At 37.9% G+C, this 18,905-nt stretch overlaps 1 protein-coding gene across 2 annotated transcripts in view; it reads left to right on the forward strand.

The window, feature by feature from the left end:
• The window catches only part of LOC135650281 (piezo-type mechanosensitive ion channel homolog), a 66,501-nt gene that overhangs the window by 38,632 nt on the left and 8,964 nt on the right, over positions 1-18,905 (forward strand). For both annotated transcript variants that reach the window (XR_010501492.1, XM_065169575.1), the window contains exons 11-16: positions 1,149-1,277; positions 2,396-2,569; positions 5,877-6,113; positions 6,640-8,172; positions 8,336-10,887; positions 11,026-11,421. Coding sequence is in view for 1 of the 2 variants with exons in the window: in XM_065169575.1 (XP_065025647.1) it covers positions 1,149-1,277; positions 2,396-2,569; positions 5,877-6,113; positions 6,640-8,172; positions 8,336-10,887; positions 11,026-11,421 (5,021 nt within the window). In the remaining variant the exon portion in view is untranslated. The remainder of the gene's footprint in view (positions 1-1,148; positions 1,278-2,395; positions 2,570-5,876; positions 6,114-6,639; positions 8,173-8,335; positions 10,888-11,025; positions 11,422-18,905) is intronic.

Below are 18,905 nucleotides of genomic sequence, written 5' to 3' on the forward strand. Positions count from 1 at the left end.
TAATTATTGGAAAAGGAAATAGAATGAGTTTTTCTTGTCAGTTTCCTACAGTTCAAGTAACTTAACACCATATCAGTTTTACTAGTTTTCTGGATATTGGTTGCCTAAAAATGTTGACCAGAAAGGTTTGCTAGTCTATGTTAGTTCCAAATCACCATGACTAGGATTGGATCTTTATTTCTGTTTCATTCTGAATTTTTAATGTCTAGAATATTATGCTTTTTTAAGCCATATGTACTTACTATTATCCATATGTTTAAATTATGTATCAGCTTTTTGTTATTCATTATTTAAATTTGTCATATTACCATTGTTAAGAAATATTTCAGCTTAGTTTTGGATTGTGAATTTTATGTTGTGAGTGGCTATTTCTGTTTCTTAAAAACAGTTGCTATTACATATAGGCAATCTTTGAAACACACTGTTGCTCAGTGATAAAAGTATATTTTACCCTTTGTTTGAGCTGCTCTTAAGCATCAGCAAAATTCACCTCCAGGCTGAACTTGTATTGCTTGATATCAAATTGTCTTGAACTAAATAGCTTCTGATAAACAATTTCTGCTTTGAGGTCTTATTTGAAAATTTGGATTTTCATGTTATATCACCAGTAAAGTAATTTTTGATAAATAGTTTGTTAAAACTCTGTTATCTATGCTTTTAGTAAATTCATATTTGATGTGATTTAAAATACTGGTCAAACACTGGTGATAAACTATACAGCTTGATAATGCTTGAAGTACTGCTCATTTTTTATATTTTATGAACTTATTTCTGTGATACTGGGAGGTAAAGGCTGGTATATATCACTTGATATCTTGGTGTTGTACTAGTGTGATTGGTTCTCAAACAAATATTATACCAGTATTTAAAATTTTATTTTGACATTAGCTCAATCAGTGCTCTTTTGAAAAATGTTGACTACTTCAATTCCATGTATTGTGTTTGTGTAATTTGAATAGTGTTTGCTTTAGAAATAGTATTTTCTATCCAAATTGGTCGACAGATGATGGCTTTTCTGGATATACATGTCCACTTATCATATTTTTTTGCTTTAGTTCATAAATTTCTAAATGTGTAATGCATGAGCGCCAATCTTTGCTTTTAAAAAAAATTACTATAATGTTGATTCTCATAACTTCCTTTTGCAGAGAAAGAAGATACAAAGGTATTAATTGTGGCTACTGTAGCTTGGGTGCTACGCAAAATTTCTCGTGCAATCACCCTTTTGCTTCTCTTTCTTCTTGTCATAAAACCTGGCCTTGTTCATGCTGCTTACAGTACGGTGAACCATCCTTCTTTTTTGTCCCCTTTTACTTTTATGCTATTTTACATAGATTTATTCAACTACAATAATTTTTTTAAACAAAATCATATTTACAATTTTGATCAGTGGTGGTTAAAAACTGAGGGATGCTTTAAATGTTGTCAGGATTATTTGTTTCTTAGAAGAAAATTTTGAAAATAAATAATTGACAAAGGAATAGCTTTTTTGTGCTTCCTTTGATGTTCATGTAATGGCCTTCTATGATGTTCATGTAACATTCTTGTTGCTGCAAGAAAGAACAACAAAGCCTTGTCTTTTAACTGTTTGTGGTCTGTTGCATGAAATTGTATTTCACCAAGTCTGATACCTTAGAGGGCCACATGGTGATTTTTGACTACTTGGTGTTGTCTCATTTTGTGTCTCCTGTATCTCAAATTTATGCCATGCAGCTTGGTTATTGTAGGCACTGGGCATATCTATATACAAAATGAATGAATAATAGTATGATTAATGTCTGATTCTCCATGAAAAAAATGGTGTAGAAGGAAGAGTCAGTCATCTCCTTGAGGTAACACATACTTTACTATTTTAGAAAAAGGTGCTTAAGGCATACTAGTGAGAAATGGTATTTAATGCTATTATTTAATAAATCAGCTACCCAATGAAGTTTTAGAAAATGAAGTTCCAACCACTGTTCTCTCTTTTAGTTATTGTTTTTCAACTTTCATGGTTTTACTCACATACCACCAAGATATTTGGTTGTCACATTGTTCCATATTCATGCTCAACGTCATGTTAAACTTGATCCTCGAAACCTTAATCATGTTTTCCTTGACTATTCCTTGATGGAGGTGCCCGACTAGTATATATCACAGCCAATTATAGTGGTTACTTGTTACAGAATTACACTTAAAATAAATCAATATGGGATTATTCATTTATATATTGTCTTCATTAAGTCTCTCATTGACTTTGTATTTGTGTTTCTGTCTTCTAAAATTGACATCTTAGATGGAAATTTAATGTTATTCATGATTCATAAGACTAATTTGATTATAAAAGTGATTTTATTTAGTATTTTTGCTCTTTGTGGTAATTTACAAAGAGTTCTCATGTTTTCTCTGATTTCAGTGTGCTTCTTCTTGGTGTTTCTATTGAGCCACTCTATAAGCAAAAAGATGCGCCAAGCTTTAATTATCTTTTGTGAGGTGCATTTTTCACTGTTATACATCCTGCAGCTCGATCTAATATCAAAATCCTTGGAACGAAGTGGTTCCTTGACATTGGTAATTCTATCACAGTTAGGTAGGTTTTTACATGAGTTATTAGTGTTAATGTTATTTGTTCTACTTGGCACAAATTAACTTTTATTCTAATGTAATGCATATCGATGTACTTCTCTTATTTTCCATAAGTTGTTCACAATTATTGGTGTCATCAATCAACTTCAATACTTTCTAACTTAGTACTGATACTATTTGTGTGGGTGCTGCAAGAGTAAATTACAGTGACATTAGAATTCACCATACCCAGAACCCCCAGAACTCCTTTATTCCACCATACCTTTTCCTACATGATCTTTATTATAAGTTTTTCATTGAAAATGTTCCTTGAATGATTTCATTTAAATCTTTTTAAATTTTATTTTGGTTTGATCACCAATCTAATTTGAGGGGCATAAACAATAAAATTAAGAGTCTCTTTTTCCTAATGTAGATTTTAAAACTACAATTGTATTCCCAAGTATCTTCACTTTAATAACATTGTCCTTAAGATTCTTATATATAATAATAACAATATTTCTATGTTGTTTTGGTCTAATTTTTTTACTATTATAGGTCCAAGATAATACAAGAACCCTTGCTCATTTTCCATCACATCTAGGTGCCAATGTGATAGGCAACTTTCGAGCAACTTCATTGCCCACCCTTTGCACTTCGAGGAACCATGTGTTGAAGGTGCCTTCATTTCCAGGGGACAATCTAGTCCTGTCCTAAAAGCTATTAAGATCCATGTTCATAAGATTTAACATACTTTTGTGATGGTTGTTGACCTAATGTGATCCATCTTTTTCATTTGGGCTTGGGACCAACATTGACTATGTTATGGTATATCATGGTATGTCATTAAGAAGAATATAATTGAATTGCCAATAAACTGTGTGATACTTTGTTGTTATTCTATACTGATGAGCAGTCAGATTGGGACGAGTTATCCGACTTCATGTGGCTTAATAGTTATGAGTGGGTTTTCAATTTCGAAGTGTATCGCTCGGTATGGGTGGTATGTACCGATCCGAGAGGATACCGATACGTGGACTGCCATCTATTAGGCTATACTAGTGTTTTGATCGGTACCGAGGCGTGCTGATCGGTACGGCCCTAGATTTCGACCGTTACCGAGGTGTATCAGTTGGTACGCCCTGGCATGGTAGGTGGAGGTATTTTTAAGGTTTTAGGGGGTACCGTCAATATGCCTACATACAGGTATGTATCGTACCGAGCAGACCTCGGTATGTCGGTACGGACTGGTATTCAAAACCTTGGTTATGACTAATTTTGAAGTATTATTCTATTGATATGTAGTTTACCCACTTCACCTATTCATGTAATAATTGCACAAACAGTGATAGACTGATTGGGAATTACCAACAGGACAAATGGTAGTTGATACACATAGCATTTGAGTATAACTTTAAAGTCTCTTCTAATTTTATAATTAAGTTTTAATCAATGGTATATCTTTGATGTATGTAATATCAAGGTTCTTAATTTCGTATCGTACTGGTGTTTCAAGTTTTGCTCGATATGGTATGGTACTGGCGTACTGAGCGATACACCAAGGTGTACCACTTGATATATATATAATATAAAAATATAAAACTCAATATATAAAAATAATATAAAAAAAAGGAGGCGTATGTTGCCTCGGCAACGTTGCCTCCTTTTCTTCTCCTCGTCACTTTAGATGAGGAGGCGTACGCGGTCTTCTCCTCATCTGCGGCATTCGACGAAGACGTCGAAGGCCGTAGACGCCTCCAGCCTTCGGTGAAGATCGCCGACATTGGGCGAAGAATGCAGCGAAGAAAAAGTTGAGCCGTCGCCTCTCAGTTACCTCCTGGATCGGGATTGTCGAGGGAGGGCGGCGCCGGATCGGGAAGCGTCGATGTTCTCCAAATTCTCCCTCTTCATCGAGCACCTTCTCCCTCTTCTCCCTCGACGCTTCTTCCCTCACTGCAGCCAGGTTGATACCGCCTGGTAGTGGGCGGCGACGGTCAAAATCAACTGTTACCGACCTGTTTCGGGCGATAACGGTCGATACAGTCCCGTATCGTCCGGTACGAGGCTAGATCAACGGTACCACCCGGTAGCGAGTGGTCCGTGTACCAGTCTGTTGGCGGACCGATACATACCGCCTGATACGGGCGGTTAATTTGAAATTAAAATCCTTATGTAATATACCCTTTTAGATGTCTCTTTTGTTAATACAATACTTGTTAACTGTCTTATGAAATTTATGGAAGGACGTAATAAGATATCTTAATATACCTTATAAATTTTAGTTTATACTTGATATAATTGTAGATATTGATTTTTTTAATTTTTTATATTTGAAATATATTGTACTAACAAATAAATAACAGATGACACTCATATTATCAATCAGGCAGTCCAATGTTTAAAAATGCTTTTAGATTTATAGGTATTAAATTATAAATTGTCTGAATTTTTATTTTTTAGTAAAATTAAGTCAATATATTATGTTTTTATGATTCTTTACATGTTTTAGTTTCAGAATTATTATTTTGATCTATCATGATCATGTCAATCCAATCCAGCCAATTGTCTAGCAACTTAATAATTTATCAATCATGCCTCTGAGTGACTTGCATTTGGTAAATTGTTCTTCTCATGTGTATATTTTTATTGATGAAGAATTCATGGTTAAATTATTGTTTGACCAATTATGATCCTTTAATTATTTATGTGGCTACATCTGACTGCTTTAGCAGACAATCTCAGATGCATATAAAATTTCTGCATGTAAACCAGATCAAAATGTACAATTGTCCTACCAATGTTTGTAGCAGGCACACTTTATAATTAATGAGTATTGAATCTAATTGTGGCATAGAAGAAAGTAGCTTGATGACATGTACCATTGAGATGCAATGGTAGAGGAGTTCTAGTCTTTGAACATGTGATTTTGACTTACTAATTTGAATTTAATTTTTAAACTACTCAATGCAAGAGAAATAGGACAACAAACTGGAAAATAATGGAGTGCATAGCCAAGAAATTATATTATATAAAGATTACATTTTTATGAGGCTTGAGTTTGTTTAATATTTTCTTCTCCAGTATTTGAGGCTTGTTTTGGTTGTATGTGAAAGTTGCTTCAATTAGAGACCTGGTTTTTTTACTTGTAACTTGGAATAATGACAGTTATCATGATGGAAAAATGTTATTCATAGTCTGATGCATTGCGTCTTGCATCTTGAAGTCTTATCTCATGATTAAATGTGATTGTCAGTCCATGGGCTATTTGTTTCTCTCCATTTTCTGCATTACACAGTTGGAGTAGAAACATCAATGCTACTTGTGGCTTGCAGGATTGCCACAGCATGCTAGTTATGTTGATTTTGTGGAGATAGGTGTCCTGGTGTGTTTTTGTGCATTGCAGAACCATGGATTTGATATCCTCTGTTCATTTTCTGCTATTCTCCAGCATACACCACGTCCTCCACTTGGATTTAGTATCTTGAAAGCTGGTCTGAAGAAATCAGTTTTGCTATCAGTGTACAACTCACCAAGCTCCAGAGACAGACAGTGCTTCAGCTCTTCACATGGTATATTACTTCATCTGAGCTATGTACAGAGATTTAGCATGGATCCCCCACCTTTACTTTGTTACCTTCTCTTTCTCTGTTTCTGTTATCTTTCTCTTCAGGAAACATTCACATGCGCATCCATGCATGTTGACAAGTCTCCTACAGTAACAACCGTATCTTTATCTTTCCGGTCAGTGTATTTTGGTTACAGGAAGTTAACAAAAGAAAAGTGCTTTCCCATGTCCACTTTATACACAGTTAAACACCCATAAAATAATTAAAGAATTAGGTACATAATGCAATGAACAGCAAAATTTCTCAGTTTATTTATTGAAAAAAATTGTTACATAATGCTCATATGGCACATGCATCTCATTTCTGACTATATTTGCATCTTATCTTCCCTCTGTTCTACTCCTCTTTGTGAAGCATTCACCCTGCCCCTTTTTTTTCTCATTTTGCCACTGTCAAGGCTCTTGGTCACAAGAAGTTATTATATTTGGCGTTTAATACTTTGTTTAACATTGTTTCATGTGTTATATAGAGCGAAAGATAGCAACATATCTCAGCAAAGTCAGTGAAAAGTTTCTGTCTACATATCGCTCGTATGGGTCATATGTGGCATTTCTTACTATCCTTTGCACTCTATATCTGGTGACTCCAAATTATATATCATTTGGTTATCTTTTCTTCCTCCTGTTTTGGATAATTGGAAGGCAGCTTGTGGAGAAGACACGGAGGAGACTTTGGCTTCCCTTAAAAGTCTATGCCACAGTAGTTTTTATTTTCACCTACAGCTTAAGTATCTCTTCTGTTTTATCATCATGGGTATCCAAGTTGGTTAATCTGTACCCTGATTTGGGATTTAATCCTGAAGTTTCTTTGTTGGAGAATGTCTGGGAATCGTTGGCTGTTTTGGTTGTAATGCAACTCTACAGCTATGAAAGGAGACAGAGCAGGTATAAGACAGTTGATTCTTCTGATGCATCAGAGTCTGGATTTCTTGGTTTTGTCAGAAGATTCCTGATATGGCATAGTGACAAGCTCTTGTCATTTGCTCTATTTTATGCTTCTTTGTCTTCGATAAGTGTATTTGGCCTTGTATATCTTTTGGGACTTACTATATGTTCCCTTCTACCAAAAGCTTCAAGAATTCCATCCAAAGCATTTCTGCTTTATACAGGATTGCTTGTTATGTCAGAATATCTCTTCCAGATGTGGTGCAAACTTGCAGATATGTGTCCTGGTCAGCAGCTCTATGGTTTAGCACTTTTTCTTGGTTTCAAATATTATGACTCTGGATTTTGGGGTCTTGAGTCTGGACTGAGGGGAAAGATTCTGGTAATAGTGGCATGCACACTACAATACAATGTTTTTCATTGGTTAGATGGGATGCCAGACTCTCTAGTACACAAGGGTAAGTGGGAGGAGCCTTGCCAGTTGTTTATATCAACAGAGCATTCTTCAAGTGGTATTATGGTCTACACTGAAGAAGACAAGAGATTGTTAGATTCAACTTTAGTATCTACAAGTGAAAGCGCTACTAATTTGAGTCCATCATTTGGCTCCAACCTCAACAGAAAATCAGACTCGATTCTTAATATGATCAGAGGCTCGCAGAATAAGAAATACTCATTTGCATACATATGGGGCAGTTCTAAAGAGAGTCACAAATGGAATAAAAAACGCATCCTTGCTTTGAAAAAGGAGAGACTTGAAATGCAGAAGACTACACTAAAAATTTATATGAAATTTTGGATGGAAAATTTATTTAAACTACGAGGCCTTGAGATTAGCATGATTGTGTTACTACTGGCAAGTTTTGCTGTGCTGAATGCCATCTCAATGTTCTATATCTTATGCCTCGTCACATGCATTCTTCTAAAACGAGAAGTTATTCGTAAGTTGTGGCCTATGTTTGTTTTCATATTTGCTTCTGTCCTCATTGTTGAATACTTTGCCATTTGGAGAGCTCTGATTCCATGGACTCATGAAACTAGTGGGGTAGAGATCCACTGCCATGATTGCTGGAGAAGCTCAGACCATTACTTCAGCTTTTGCACAAACTGTTGGCTAGGTATGCCGAGATCTGCAGCCACATATAAATCATTGTTCAAACTTGTCTGCATCCATGCATGTGTGACTGGGTATATTCAATTATGTGTATGTTTTTTTTTCTCTTCATGCAATTTCCATCATGAATTTTGAACTGAGAAACATGTGTTTCTTGTGCAACACAGGGTTAATTGTTGATGATCCACGAATGCTTGTGAGCTACTATTTGGTTTTTATCTTTTCTTCTTTCAAACTCCGTTCAGATCGTTTTGTGGGTTTCTCAGAATCACATACCTATTTTCAAATGATGTCTCAGAGGAAAAGTGCATTTGTTTGGAGGGACCTCTCATTTGAAACAAAAAGCTTTTGGACTTTTCTTGATTATCTGAGGCTTTACTCTTATTGTCATTTATTAGACATTGTCCTTGCCTTAATTTTGATGACTGGAACCCTGGAATATGATGTTTTGCATCTCGGTTACCTTGGTTTTGCACTTGTTTTCTTCCGAATGAGACTTGAAATACTGAAAAAGAAGAACAAAATCTTTAAATTTTTGCGGATATATAATTTTACAGTCATTGTGCTTTCTCTTGCCTATCAATCTCCTTATCTTGGGATTTTTAGCTCTGGCAAGTGTGAACAGATTGACTACATATATGAGGTTATTGGTTTTTATAAATATGATTATGGGTTTCGGATAACATCAAGGTCCGCATTAGTCGAGATAATAATCTTTCTGCTAGTATCTGTTCAATCATATATCTTCTGCTCTGGAGAATTTGAGTATGTAGCAAGATATCTGGAAGCAGAGCAGATTGGTGCCATGGTCCGAGAGCAAGAGAAAAGGGCTGCTTGGAAAACTGCACAGTTGCAGCATATCCGCAAATCAGAAGAACAAAAACGTCATCGTAACATGCAAGTAGAAAAGATTAAATCTGAAATGCTTAATCTACAAGTTCAGCTTGACAGCATTAACTCGATTCAGCCTCTTAACAACAGTACAATGCAACCAGGTCTTCGACATAGAAGGAGCTCTTCCATAAGTGCAGAAAATGTTAGTCAGATGCCAGATAATGAGTTCAAATCACCCACAAAGCAGGATGAAGATGTCAGTAAAGAAGCATACCATTCCTTTGACTTTACATTGCCTGAAATATACATGAATATGACACCTCCTCCATTGATATCTGATATTCAACACTCACCTACTAGTGCAAAAAGTGGAAGCTCATTATCTGAGGATATGAAACATAACCCAGATTCTATTTGTGAGATAAGTGAACTTGGAGATGCAGATGATGCAGCACACTGGAATGCAAACAGAAGAGAGAAGCAAAGGGGCAAGAATAAGGATAACCCTTTAGTATCTGCTGTGCAGCTGATTGGTGATGGCGTTTCTCAAGTGCAGTCCCTTGGAAATCAGGCAGTAACGAATATTGTGAGTTTCTTGAACATTGAGCCTGAAGAGTTTGATTCAAGTGGGCACTCCTATGCAGATGATAGGGCATTTAATGAAACTAAGAGTCAGAAGAATGTAGAATATGGATATTTAGATGGGATGTCTTCTGTTCATTCTGGTATGGGTACATCAATGGCCCCAGCTAGCCTGCAAATAGGAAGAATCTTTGGTTTTATATGGTCACAAATGCGCTCGAATAACGATGTTGTTTGCTACTGTTGCTTTATACTTGTCTTCCTCTGGAATTTTAGTTTGCTTTCAATGTTTTATCTTGCTGCTCTTTTTCTTTATGCCCTGTGTGTAAATTCTGGCCCTACTTTCATGTTCTGGATTATCATGCTGATCTACACAGAGGTCAATATTTTGCTTCAGTACATGTATCAGATTATAATCCAGCACTGTGGATTGACTATGAAAGTACCTTTATTGCAAAAGTTAGGGTTTCCTGAACATAGAATAAAGGCATCATTTGTTATCAGCACCTTACCTTTATTTCTGGTTTACATATCAACTCTTCTCCAAAGTTCAATAACAGCTAAAGATGGTGAATGGGCACCAGTAACAGATTTTAAAATTTCACTGAGAAAAAGTCATTATGAACAAGGCTCTAGCTCAAATGATGGTTGCAGAGACAGGGCACAACGATTACTTTTATCACTAATGAATCCACTTAAAATGATATCAAGAAGCTTCACTAGGTATTGGAGGTCGATAACTCAAGGATTAGAGGCTCCCCCATACTTTGTTCAACTATCGATGGAAGTTGATCAATGGCCAGAGGATGGGATCCAACCAGAGATGATAGAATCTGGAATAAATGAGTTGCTTAGTAAGGCTCATGAAGAAAGATGTGATGCCGAAGATCCTTCTTCATGCCATTCTGCTAGTAGAGTTCGAATTCAAAGCATTGAAAGAAGTCAAGAAAATAAAAATATTGTTCTTGCTGTTCTTGAAGTTGTGTATGCTTCTCCCTCTGAGGGATGTGCATCAGTAGAATGGTACAGGTCACTAACCCCAGCTTTAGATGTAGCAGCAGAGATTCTTAACTCTCATGTTTCTGGAATTGTAAAAGGAATTCACTTACCATATCCTATAATTTCTGTGATTGGAGGAGGCAAAAGAGAAATCGACCTATACGCATATGTTTTTGGCGCTGATTTGGCAGTGTTCTTTCTAGTTGCAATGTTTTACCAATCAGTCATCAAGAACAATAGCAAGCTTCTAGATGTTTATCAGCTTGAAGATCAATTTCCTAAGGAGTTTGTTTTCATATTAATGGTAAGAATATGCATATTTAGGTACTTTTTCTTTCATGCTCGTATATGGATCCTCGTTAGTGAATATATCTTACTGTCTAAATCTAAGATACAAGATATTCTGGATATGATTCCTTATGTTGGTCTTTCTGTCTTGCAGGTTCTTTTTTTCTTAATTGTTCTTGATCGCATTATATACCTTTGTTCTTTTGCCATCAGCAAAGTTATATTTTACATTTTCAATCTTATCCTCTTCACCTATTCAGTCACTGAATATGCTTGGCATATGGAATCATCTCACAAGCACATAGGAGGACTTGCTCTTCGTGCTATATACTTGACAAAGTCTGTTTCCTTAGCATTACAGGCATTACAAATCCGCTACGGGATCCCCAACAAAAGCACTTTGTATCGTCAGTTTTTAACCAGCAAAGTTACACAAGTACACTATTTGGGATTCCGACTGTACCGTGTTATACCTTTCTTGTATGAATTACGATGTGTACTTGATTGGTCTTGCACCAATACATCTCTGACAATGTATGATTGGTTGAAGGTAAGATACCAACTTCATATTTGTTTATTAAGATATGAAGAATTCATGTTTTGTTTTAGCTATTGTACTTCCATTTATAGGAGATGTCTAGCCAGGGTATATGATGGATCCGTGTTCTTGTTGTTTGATTGTCAGTTTTCTTCTCTTATTACATGTTTTTCTTATTTTCTCTTAAAATTTTGAATTGGTACTACCTATCTGTATCATGAATAATTCAAGAAAGTATTTCCACCTGGAAAAGGTGAAATTATATTAGAAAGCATCTGAACACCTGATTTCAGACTACTAAAAAGCATCTATCATGGTTATGGAATGTTTTTCTCTTCTTTTATCTTGAGCATGATGTCCTATACTTGTTGCTTCTGGTCATAGCATAGATCCTGAAACTGTCAAAACAATCAAATACAAGATGTCTAACAATTAGATTTGACATAATATGATTTCTGTTAAACGTAAAACCAGCTTTCTTCAACCAAATGGGATCAACTGGTTTTGTTATTGGACCCAACTGGCCTATAGATCATTTAAATCGGGTATAGGACTTCTGTTCTCCTGATACATGTTGGATGGAAACTCTCTCGGAGGAACAAAACTAAAACCAGCCACTTCCTCTGTTCACCCTTGTCAGCTTGAAAGGGAGCTTCAGGCTCAAAAGAGAAAAGAAGCAGCAAGTGGAGAGAAGGATGTTGTAGCTGTAGCACATTTTTTACTTCTGTATTAATTCCGTTTTATTTTTCTCCTCGTTTTTCTGCAGGCATAACAGTTTACCTTGCAGTGCTGACAGCAGTATTATGCTAGCTGGTTCCATGATATTCAGAACCTTGATAGTTGGAGTTAAAATATTTAGATTACCTTTTATGAAGTATATTTTGCTTTCGCTCCAGTGTCATCAAAGAGAAGTCAAGTAGATGTAAAACTGGATCATTAGTTCTGCAGTAAGACGATGCTAATTGCTGATTAAATTCAGGTCCCAAATATGTCAGTCAGACAAGTTGCAAATTTGAGATGCACTTGAACTAACTGAATGATGCCCAGATGTTGACTGTTTTGAGTAGAGTTGTCTGCATAGGGATTGTGTTATTTGACGATCAGTTTGGTGCCAATATTGGCCAGTGAGCAGACTAGCGTGGTACCAGTATGTACCAACATATCGGGACTTCCTGGACTTGAGAAGAGGTGAGGATGAGGATGAGGACTGGGTGGAGGAGGAAAAGAGAAAGATGACGAGTAGGTGACGTGCACTGGAGGAAGTGACAATGGCAATGCAAAGGAGGAGGTGGCAGCAATGAGAGAAGCGGCAGTAGATGCTGTGGCTATGGTGGGTTTGCGGTGAAGGCGGCTGCTATTGCTGTTGCAAAGAGAGAGGAGGCTGTGACATGGCTTTTGATACTACCTGCCTACCTAGTATGGTATGTTGCAAGCGGTATTTACTAGTTTAATAGCCTACTTATAAGTGGATTAGGATAAACCAGACTAGGATAAACCGGACAGTTCAAGCCTAGTATGATGCACACCACCTGATATGGGCTAATGCGACTACCCAACTAACCATTGGGAAGCCATTGTGGCCTGTTTGGTTTCCTGTAAATTACCCGCACAAGCCCCTTTCTTCTCTCTCTCTCACTCTCTCTTACTCCCTCTCTTTCTGACTCATTTTCTTTGAAATTTCTCTCAAAATTCACCTAATTCTCCTGCAGCTCCTTTCCAAATTCATTAAAGACCATTCATTAGTGGTAGGTTGATTTGCACAAGAGGATGTTAGGACTCTAGCTAGGAGAGTCCTAATTGAGAGGGGCATTCATGTAAAACCTACCTAAGTCGACCCCTATTAAAGAGCTGAAGAGGCTGGCTAGGGTTTGGAGGTTATTTCTTAGAGAAGAATTAGGAGTTGTAAAGGAATAGGAGTCTTGAGTAGGAGTCCTATTAGGAGTCTTGAGTAGGAGTCTTAATTGAGTAGGAGCCTTGAGTAGGAGTCCTATTAGGAGTTAGGGTTTAGAAACCCTATAAATAACCATGTATTCATCATCTTTTCATAAGCAATAGATGAATCTTTTCTGCAGCCTTTGAGCAGCAACTTGGAGGGAGGAACCCCTATAGAGTTCCAAGGAGGCCGATCCCTTAAAGAGATCAACCCTAAGTTTAGAATCTGCAAGGGTTCTACCACCTGGTATCAGAGCAGTGTTCTTGGCATCTCGCAGCCCTTCCACAACCATCCATCAGCTCTCCACAGCCGCCCAAAGCAATTCCTACAATTGCTTAAAAGCTCGTAACCAAATTCTGCCATCATCTCCACCACCACGGATCATCCTTTGATCTCCCTGTGAATTGCAACAGGTTATGATTTCCTACCTTACTGCTGCTGCAATTTAGTTATCCTTATTCGAAAATCCAAAAAAAAAAATGTTCCTATATTGCTGCATAAACTTTTCGTCGCAAAGTTATCATCTCTACGACGAAAGATACATTGCAGAATTCCAGCTGCATAACACAGTTTGTTTGATCTTGCTACTGCGTTTTTTCTATGCAAATCTCTATGAAATTTTTATGACAGCTTTGACACTTCCTAACAGCAGATTTCCCTTTGGTTTTGTCAAAAAATTCTCAATATAAACCATTGATCTTTTACGTCTAAACTGCTATACTTGAAAATCTGCATTATAAAATTCCAACCGCATAGCACAGTTTGTTTGATCTTGTTACTATGTTTTTTCTATCCAAATCTCTACGAAATTTTTATGACAGCTTTGACACTTCCTAACAGCAGATTTCCCTTTGGTTTTGTCAAAAAATTCTCAATATAAACCATTGATCTTTTACGTCTAAACTGCTATACTTGAAAATCTGCACTGTAAAATTCCAGCCGCATAACACAATTTGTTTGATCTTGCTACTACGTTTTTTCTGTCCAAATCTCTATGAAATTTTTTGTGATAGCTTTGATACTTCCTAACAGTATATTTCCCTTTGGTTTCGTCGAAAAATTCTCAATATAAACCACTGATCTTTTACGTCCAATCTGCTACACTTGAAAATCTGTGCTGCAGAAAATTTCCGTCGTATATTGTTGCCTTAACCCATCTATTTGCAATCTTTTTTGAATGAAATTTCTTATACACTTCATAGATCATCTTGGCTTCCATTTAAGATTAATCTATTAAGGAATTTATCTCTAAAAATGATTTTGTATTGCTGTAAATTTTCATCGCAAACCGCTGAAATTTTTCGACGAGAATTCTGCTATCGCAACTTGTACCAATTTCCTTGTTATTATATTGCCAAAATTTTCTTGGACATCCTTGCTGTTATATAAACTAAGATTTTGCTATCAATTCCCTCCTCAAATTTCTCAAGTTTTTGATGGAAATTTCATCGAGAAACCGCTGTTTCTTAGACGACAATTCTGCTCTTACAGGATAACACATACTTGCAGCAACTTCCATTGATTTCTATCAAACCTTTACTGCCATCTACCACAGATCTAAAACTTTCATCCACAGCCCTAAAACTCCACCAAACCACACCCTCAAACTGCACCCAAAACAGCCACAAAATAAGCCTAAACCGTAGCCTACATCCACCAATCCATCAACCCTTTCGACCATCACTTCTCTCAACCTATACATGCCTTTACCCCAACAACAAAAGAGAGATCTTAACATCACAGATTTGGAGGCATATACTATGGCATCTGAGGAGGCAATCAATACTAAATTCGAAGCCTTCGAGGCGCGAATGAAGGATAAGATTCGGACGCTCTTTACCGAACTCAGATTGGGCCGACCACCAAGCTCGAAGAAATCACATCAAAGAGAGAGCTCTGCCCAATCTCACCAAGCCTGAAGAGATGACTTCCAAGGGAGGGGAGGTTCTATGATCGATCCTAACTATCCACACATGCGGGTGAACTTCCCTAGATGGGAAGGAGACCCGATTGGTTGGATCTCGCGCGTGGAGCGATATTTTCGGTACCACAAAACCGTAAACGCATCTATGATGAAAATTGCAGCTATACATCTTGAAGGACACACTCATGAAATCCTCTCATGGCGACAATTCAAAGAAAGACTACTGATCCGCTTCGGACCAACCGATTACGAGAACATTGACGGACAACTAGCAAAGATCCGACAAACCTACACCATTCAGGAGTACCAAACCAAGTTTGAAAGGTTATCTAATCAAACTCGTGATTGGTCTCAAAAACAACTATTGGGGATCTTCATTGAGGGCTTGAAGCCGGAGATCCGGGGAGAAGTTAAAGCGTGACAACCGTACACGCTTATGACAACCATCTCTTTTGCACGATACCAAGAGGAGCGATTGAACCATGAAGCTCGAAGGACTAGGGTCGCTCCTCGACCAGCAATACTGAAGCCCGCAGCCCCCCCTACTGTCGACCGAGTCCCTGCACTAAAAAGGTTGACAAGAGAAGAGCTTCAGGAGCGATATGCGAAGGGGTTATGTTGGCACTGCGACGAGCCGTGGAGCCGTGAGCATTGTTGTAGTAAAGGGAGACTTCTTATGATTGAACCAGTAGAAGAAGAGGTCATTGAACATCCATAAGAGAGCCTTGAACATGAAGAAGAAGATGCGAAAGAAGAGCCACAATCGACCGACATTACGGTACACGCACTAGCTGGCTACTCAAGCCTGCAAACGATGAAAGTTGGAGGCCTTCTCAAACAACAATCGATCACTGTTCTCATCGACATGGGCAGCACTAATAACTTCCTAAATAGTAAGGTTGCAGCTCGGATGGCACTCCACATCGAAGGTTACAGCAAGTCCGATGTAAAGGTTGTTGATGGCAGAACCCTAAAGTACGACCAAAGATGCCCGTGTGCGAAACTGTTGCTGTAGGACCAAGAGATAATTGCATATTTCTTCCTCCTCCATCTTGATGATCATGAGGCCATGCTCAGAATAAAATGGTTGACGATATTAGGTGATGTTTCTTGGAATTTTATGAAACTAATTATGAAATTTTACAGTAAGGAGAAACAGGTGATACTGCATGGGAAACGTAGGGGCGACGTAACGACGATTTGCACACCAAAAATGAAGAAGGTTTTGCATAAAGCATGCAGCGGCTTTTTGGTACAACTTGAGCAGCAAACTAAGGGAGAGCCAACAAAATTTGAAGATCCAAATCTACTTCCTTTGCTTGCTGAATTTTCAGATATATTTGACGAACCGCGTAACCTACCCCTTATCCGTCGGCATGATAATGTATAACGATTCTTCCAGGCAAACCTCCAGCAAATACCCAGCCATATCAGTATCTACATCTCCAGAAGGATGAAATAGAAAGGATTGTAAAAGAGATGCTCGAAATATGAGTTATTCGGCCAAGTTGCAGCCCCTACTCTTCACCGGTACTCTTCGTACGAAAGGACGGAACATGGCGATTATGCGTTGATTACCGAGCTCTCAATGGCATAACCGTCAAGGACAAATACCCTATTCCAATAGTAGATGAATTGCTAGATGAAAGGGAGCACAAATCTTCATAAAGCTGGACTTTTGATCCGGGCATCATCAAATATGAGTGTGCGAAGAAGACATACCGAAAATCACCTTTTGAACACACAACGACCATTATGAATTTTTACTTTCTTCAACAGAAGGTGGAATATCTTGGGCATATCATATCAGAGGAAGGTGTGACAGTGGACCCCTCCGAAATTGAAACAATGCAGAACTGGCCGATCCTAAGGAACATAAAATTGTTACGTGGCTTTCTTGGTTTAATAAGCTACTACCGTAAGTTCGTGAAAAACTATGGAAAGATTAGTGCACCCCTTACTACCTTGCTGAAAAAAGATGCTTTCTAATGGTCGGACAAAGCCACCACCGCCTTCGATGAACTTAAGGCCGCAATGATGACAACGCCCGTACTAGCGCTACCCGACTTCGACAAGACTTTTGTTATTGAAGCCGATGCCTCTGGAGTCGGAATTGGTGTTGTACTAATGCAAGATGGCTACCCCCTCGCTTATATCAGTAAGGCATTATCTCCTTCCCATCTCAAGATGACTATTTACGACAAGGAGATGCTCGCGATTGTGCATGCGGTGGCCAAATGGAGATCGTACTTGATCGGGCGATACTTTCAAATCAAGATCGACCATAAAAGCCTAAAATATTTCTTGGAGCAGAAGATATCTTCTCCCGAGCAGCAAAAATGGGTAACAAAGCTTCTTGGATATGATTATGAAATAACTTACAAAAAGGGGAAAGAGAATGTTGTTGCAGATGCGCTTTCACGGCTACCCAAGCTAGCTGAATTTTCGGCCATTTCACTTTCGACTAGCAACTTCCCTAAGGATATTAAGAGGGAATGGCAGGAAGATCCGGAGACCAGTAATATCATAAAAAAATTGGAGGAAGCACCAAGCTCCGTGGCTCATTACAATTGGGACTCAAAAGAATTACGCTATAAGGGCACTAAATTGAAAAGGAGTACGGCGTATCACCCGCAAACCGACGGCTAGACGGAAGTGGTAAACAGGTGCTTGGAGATAGTCCAAAGCCACTCACCAAATATGACTACCCAAGGAGAACTCCATACCCAGTCGAGTGCCATTATTGATCGACGGATCGTGACTCGACGACAACGACCCACTACTAAAGTGCTAATACAGTGGGCGAACTTTTACCTGCAGAAGGTGTCACTTGGGAGAACTATGACGACTTGAAGATCAAATTCCCAGAATTCATGGATTGTCAGCCTTGAGGACAAGACTGATTTGAAGAGGGCGGGTCAATTAGGACTCTAGCTAGGAGAGTCCTAATTGAGAGGGGCATTCATGTAAAACCTACATAAGCTGACCCCTATTAAAGAGGTGAAGAGGCCGGCTAGGGTTTGGAGGTTATTTTGTAAAGAAAAATTAGGAGTTGTAAAGGAATATGAGTCTTGAGTAGGAGTCCTATTAGGAGTCTTGAGTAGGAGTCCTATTAGGAGTTAAGGTTTAGAAACCCTATAAATAGCCATGTATTCATCCTCTTTTCATAAGCAATAGATGAATCTTTTCTGCAGCCTTTGAGCAGCAACTTGGAGGGAGGAACCCCTATAGAGTTCCAAGGAGGCCGATCCCCTAAAGAGATCAACCCCAAGTTTAGAATCTGCAAGGGTTCTAACAGAGGATGATTCAGTCCCAAGATATATACAAATTTCTCTTCAAATCAGTGTAAATATGAAGCAAACTCTATCCTAATCTCATCCAATTAGGCAAGGATTTATGATTATTCTTCCATGTATAGCGCAGTTTAGGGCTTTGAGTTTAAAACTGAAATCAAGAGTCTTGTAGATTGTATTTGTGTTTTTACTTGCTTTTTCATTTTACCTTTAATCTTAGACAGGGACAACAGACACTATGATGTAATGACAGCAGTTCAGGCTTTCATCATTGTTCAAATGACTATGCAGAATGGGAATGTACAACCTTTTTTCTTTTAGTTATCTAACAACCAGAAGAAAATTA

The sequence above is a fragment of the Musa acuminata genome, chromosome BXJ1-4 (genome assembly GCF_036884655.1).
Source record: "Musa acuminata AAA Group cultivar baxijiao chromosome BXJ1-4, Cavendish_Baxijiao_AAA, whole genome shotgun sequence".
Taxonomy (NCBI): Eukaryota; Viridiplantae; Streptophyta; class Magnoliopsida; order Zingiberales; family Musaceae; genus Musa; species Musa acuminata.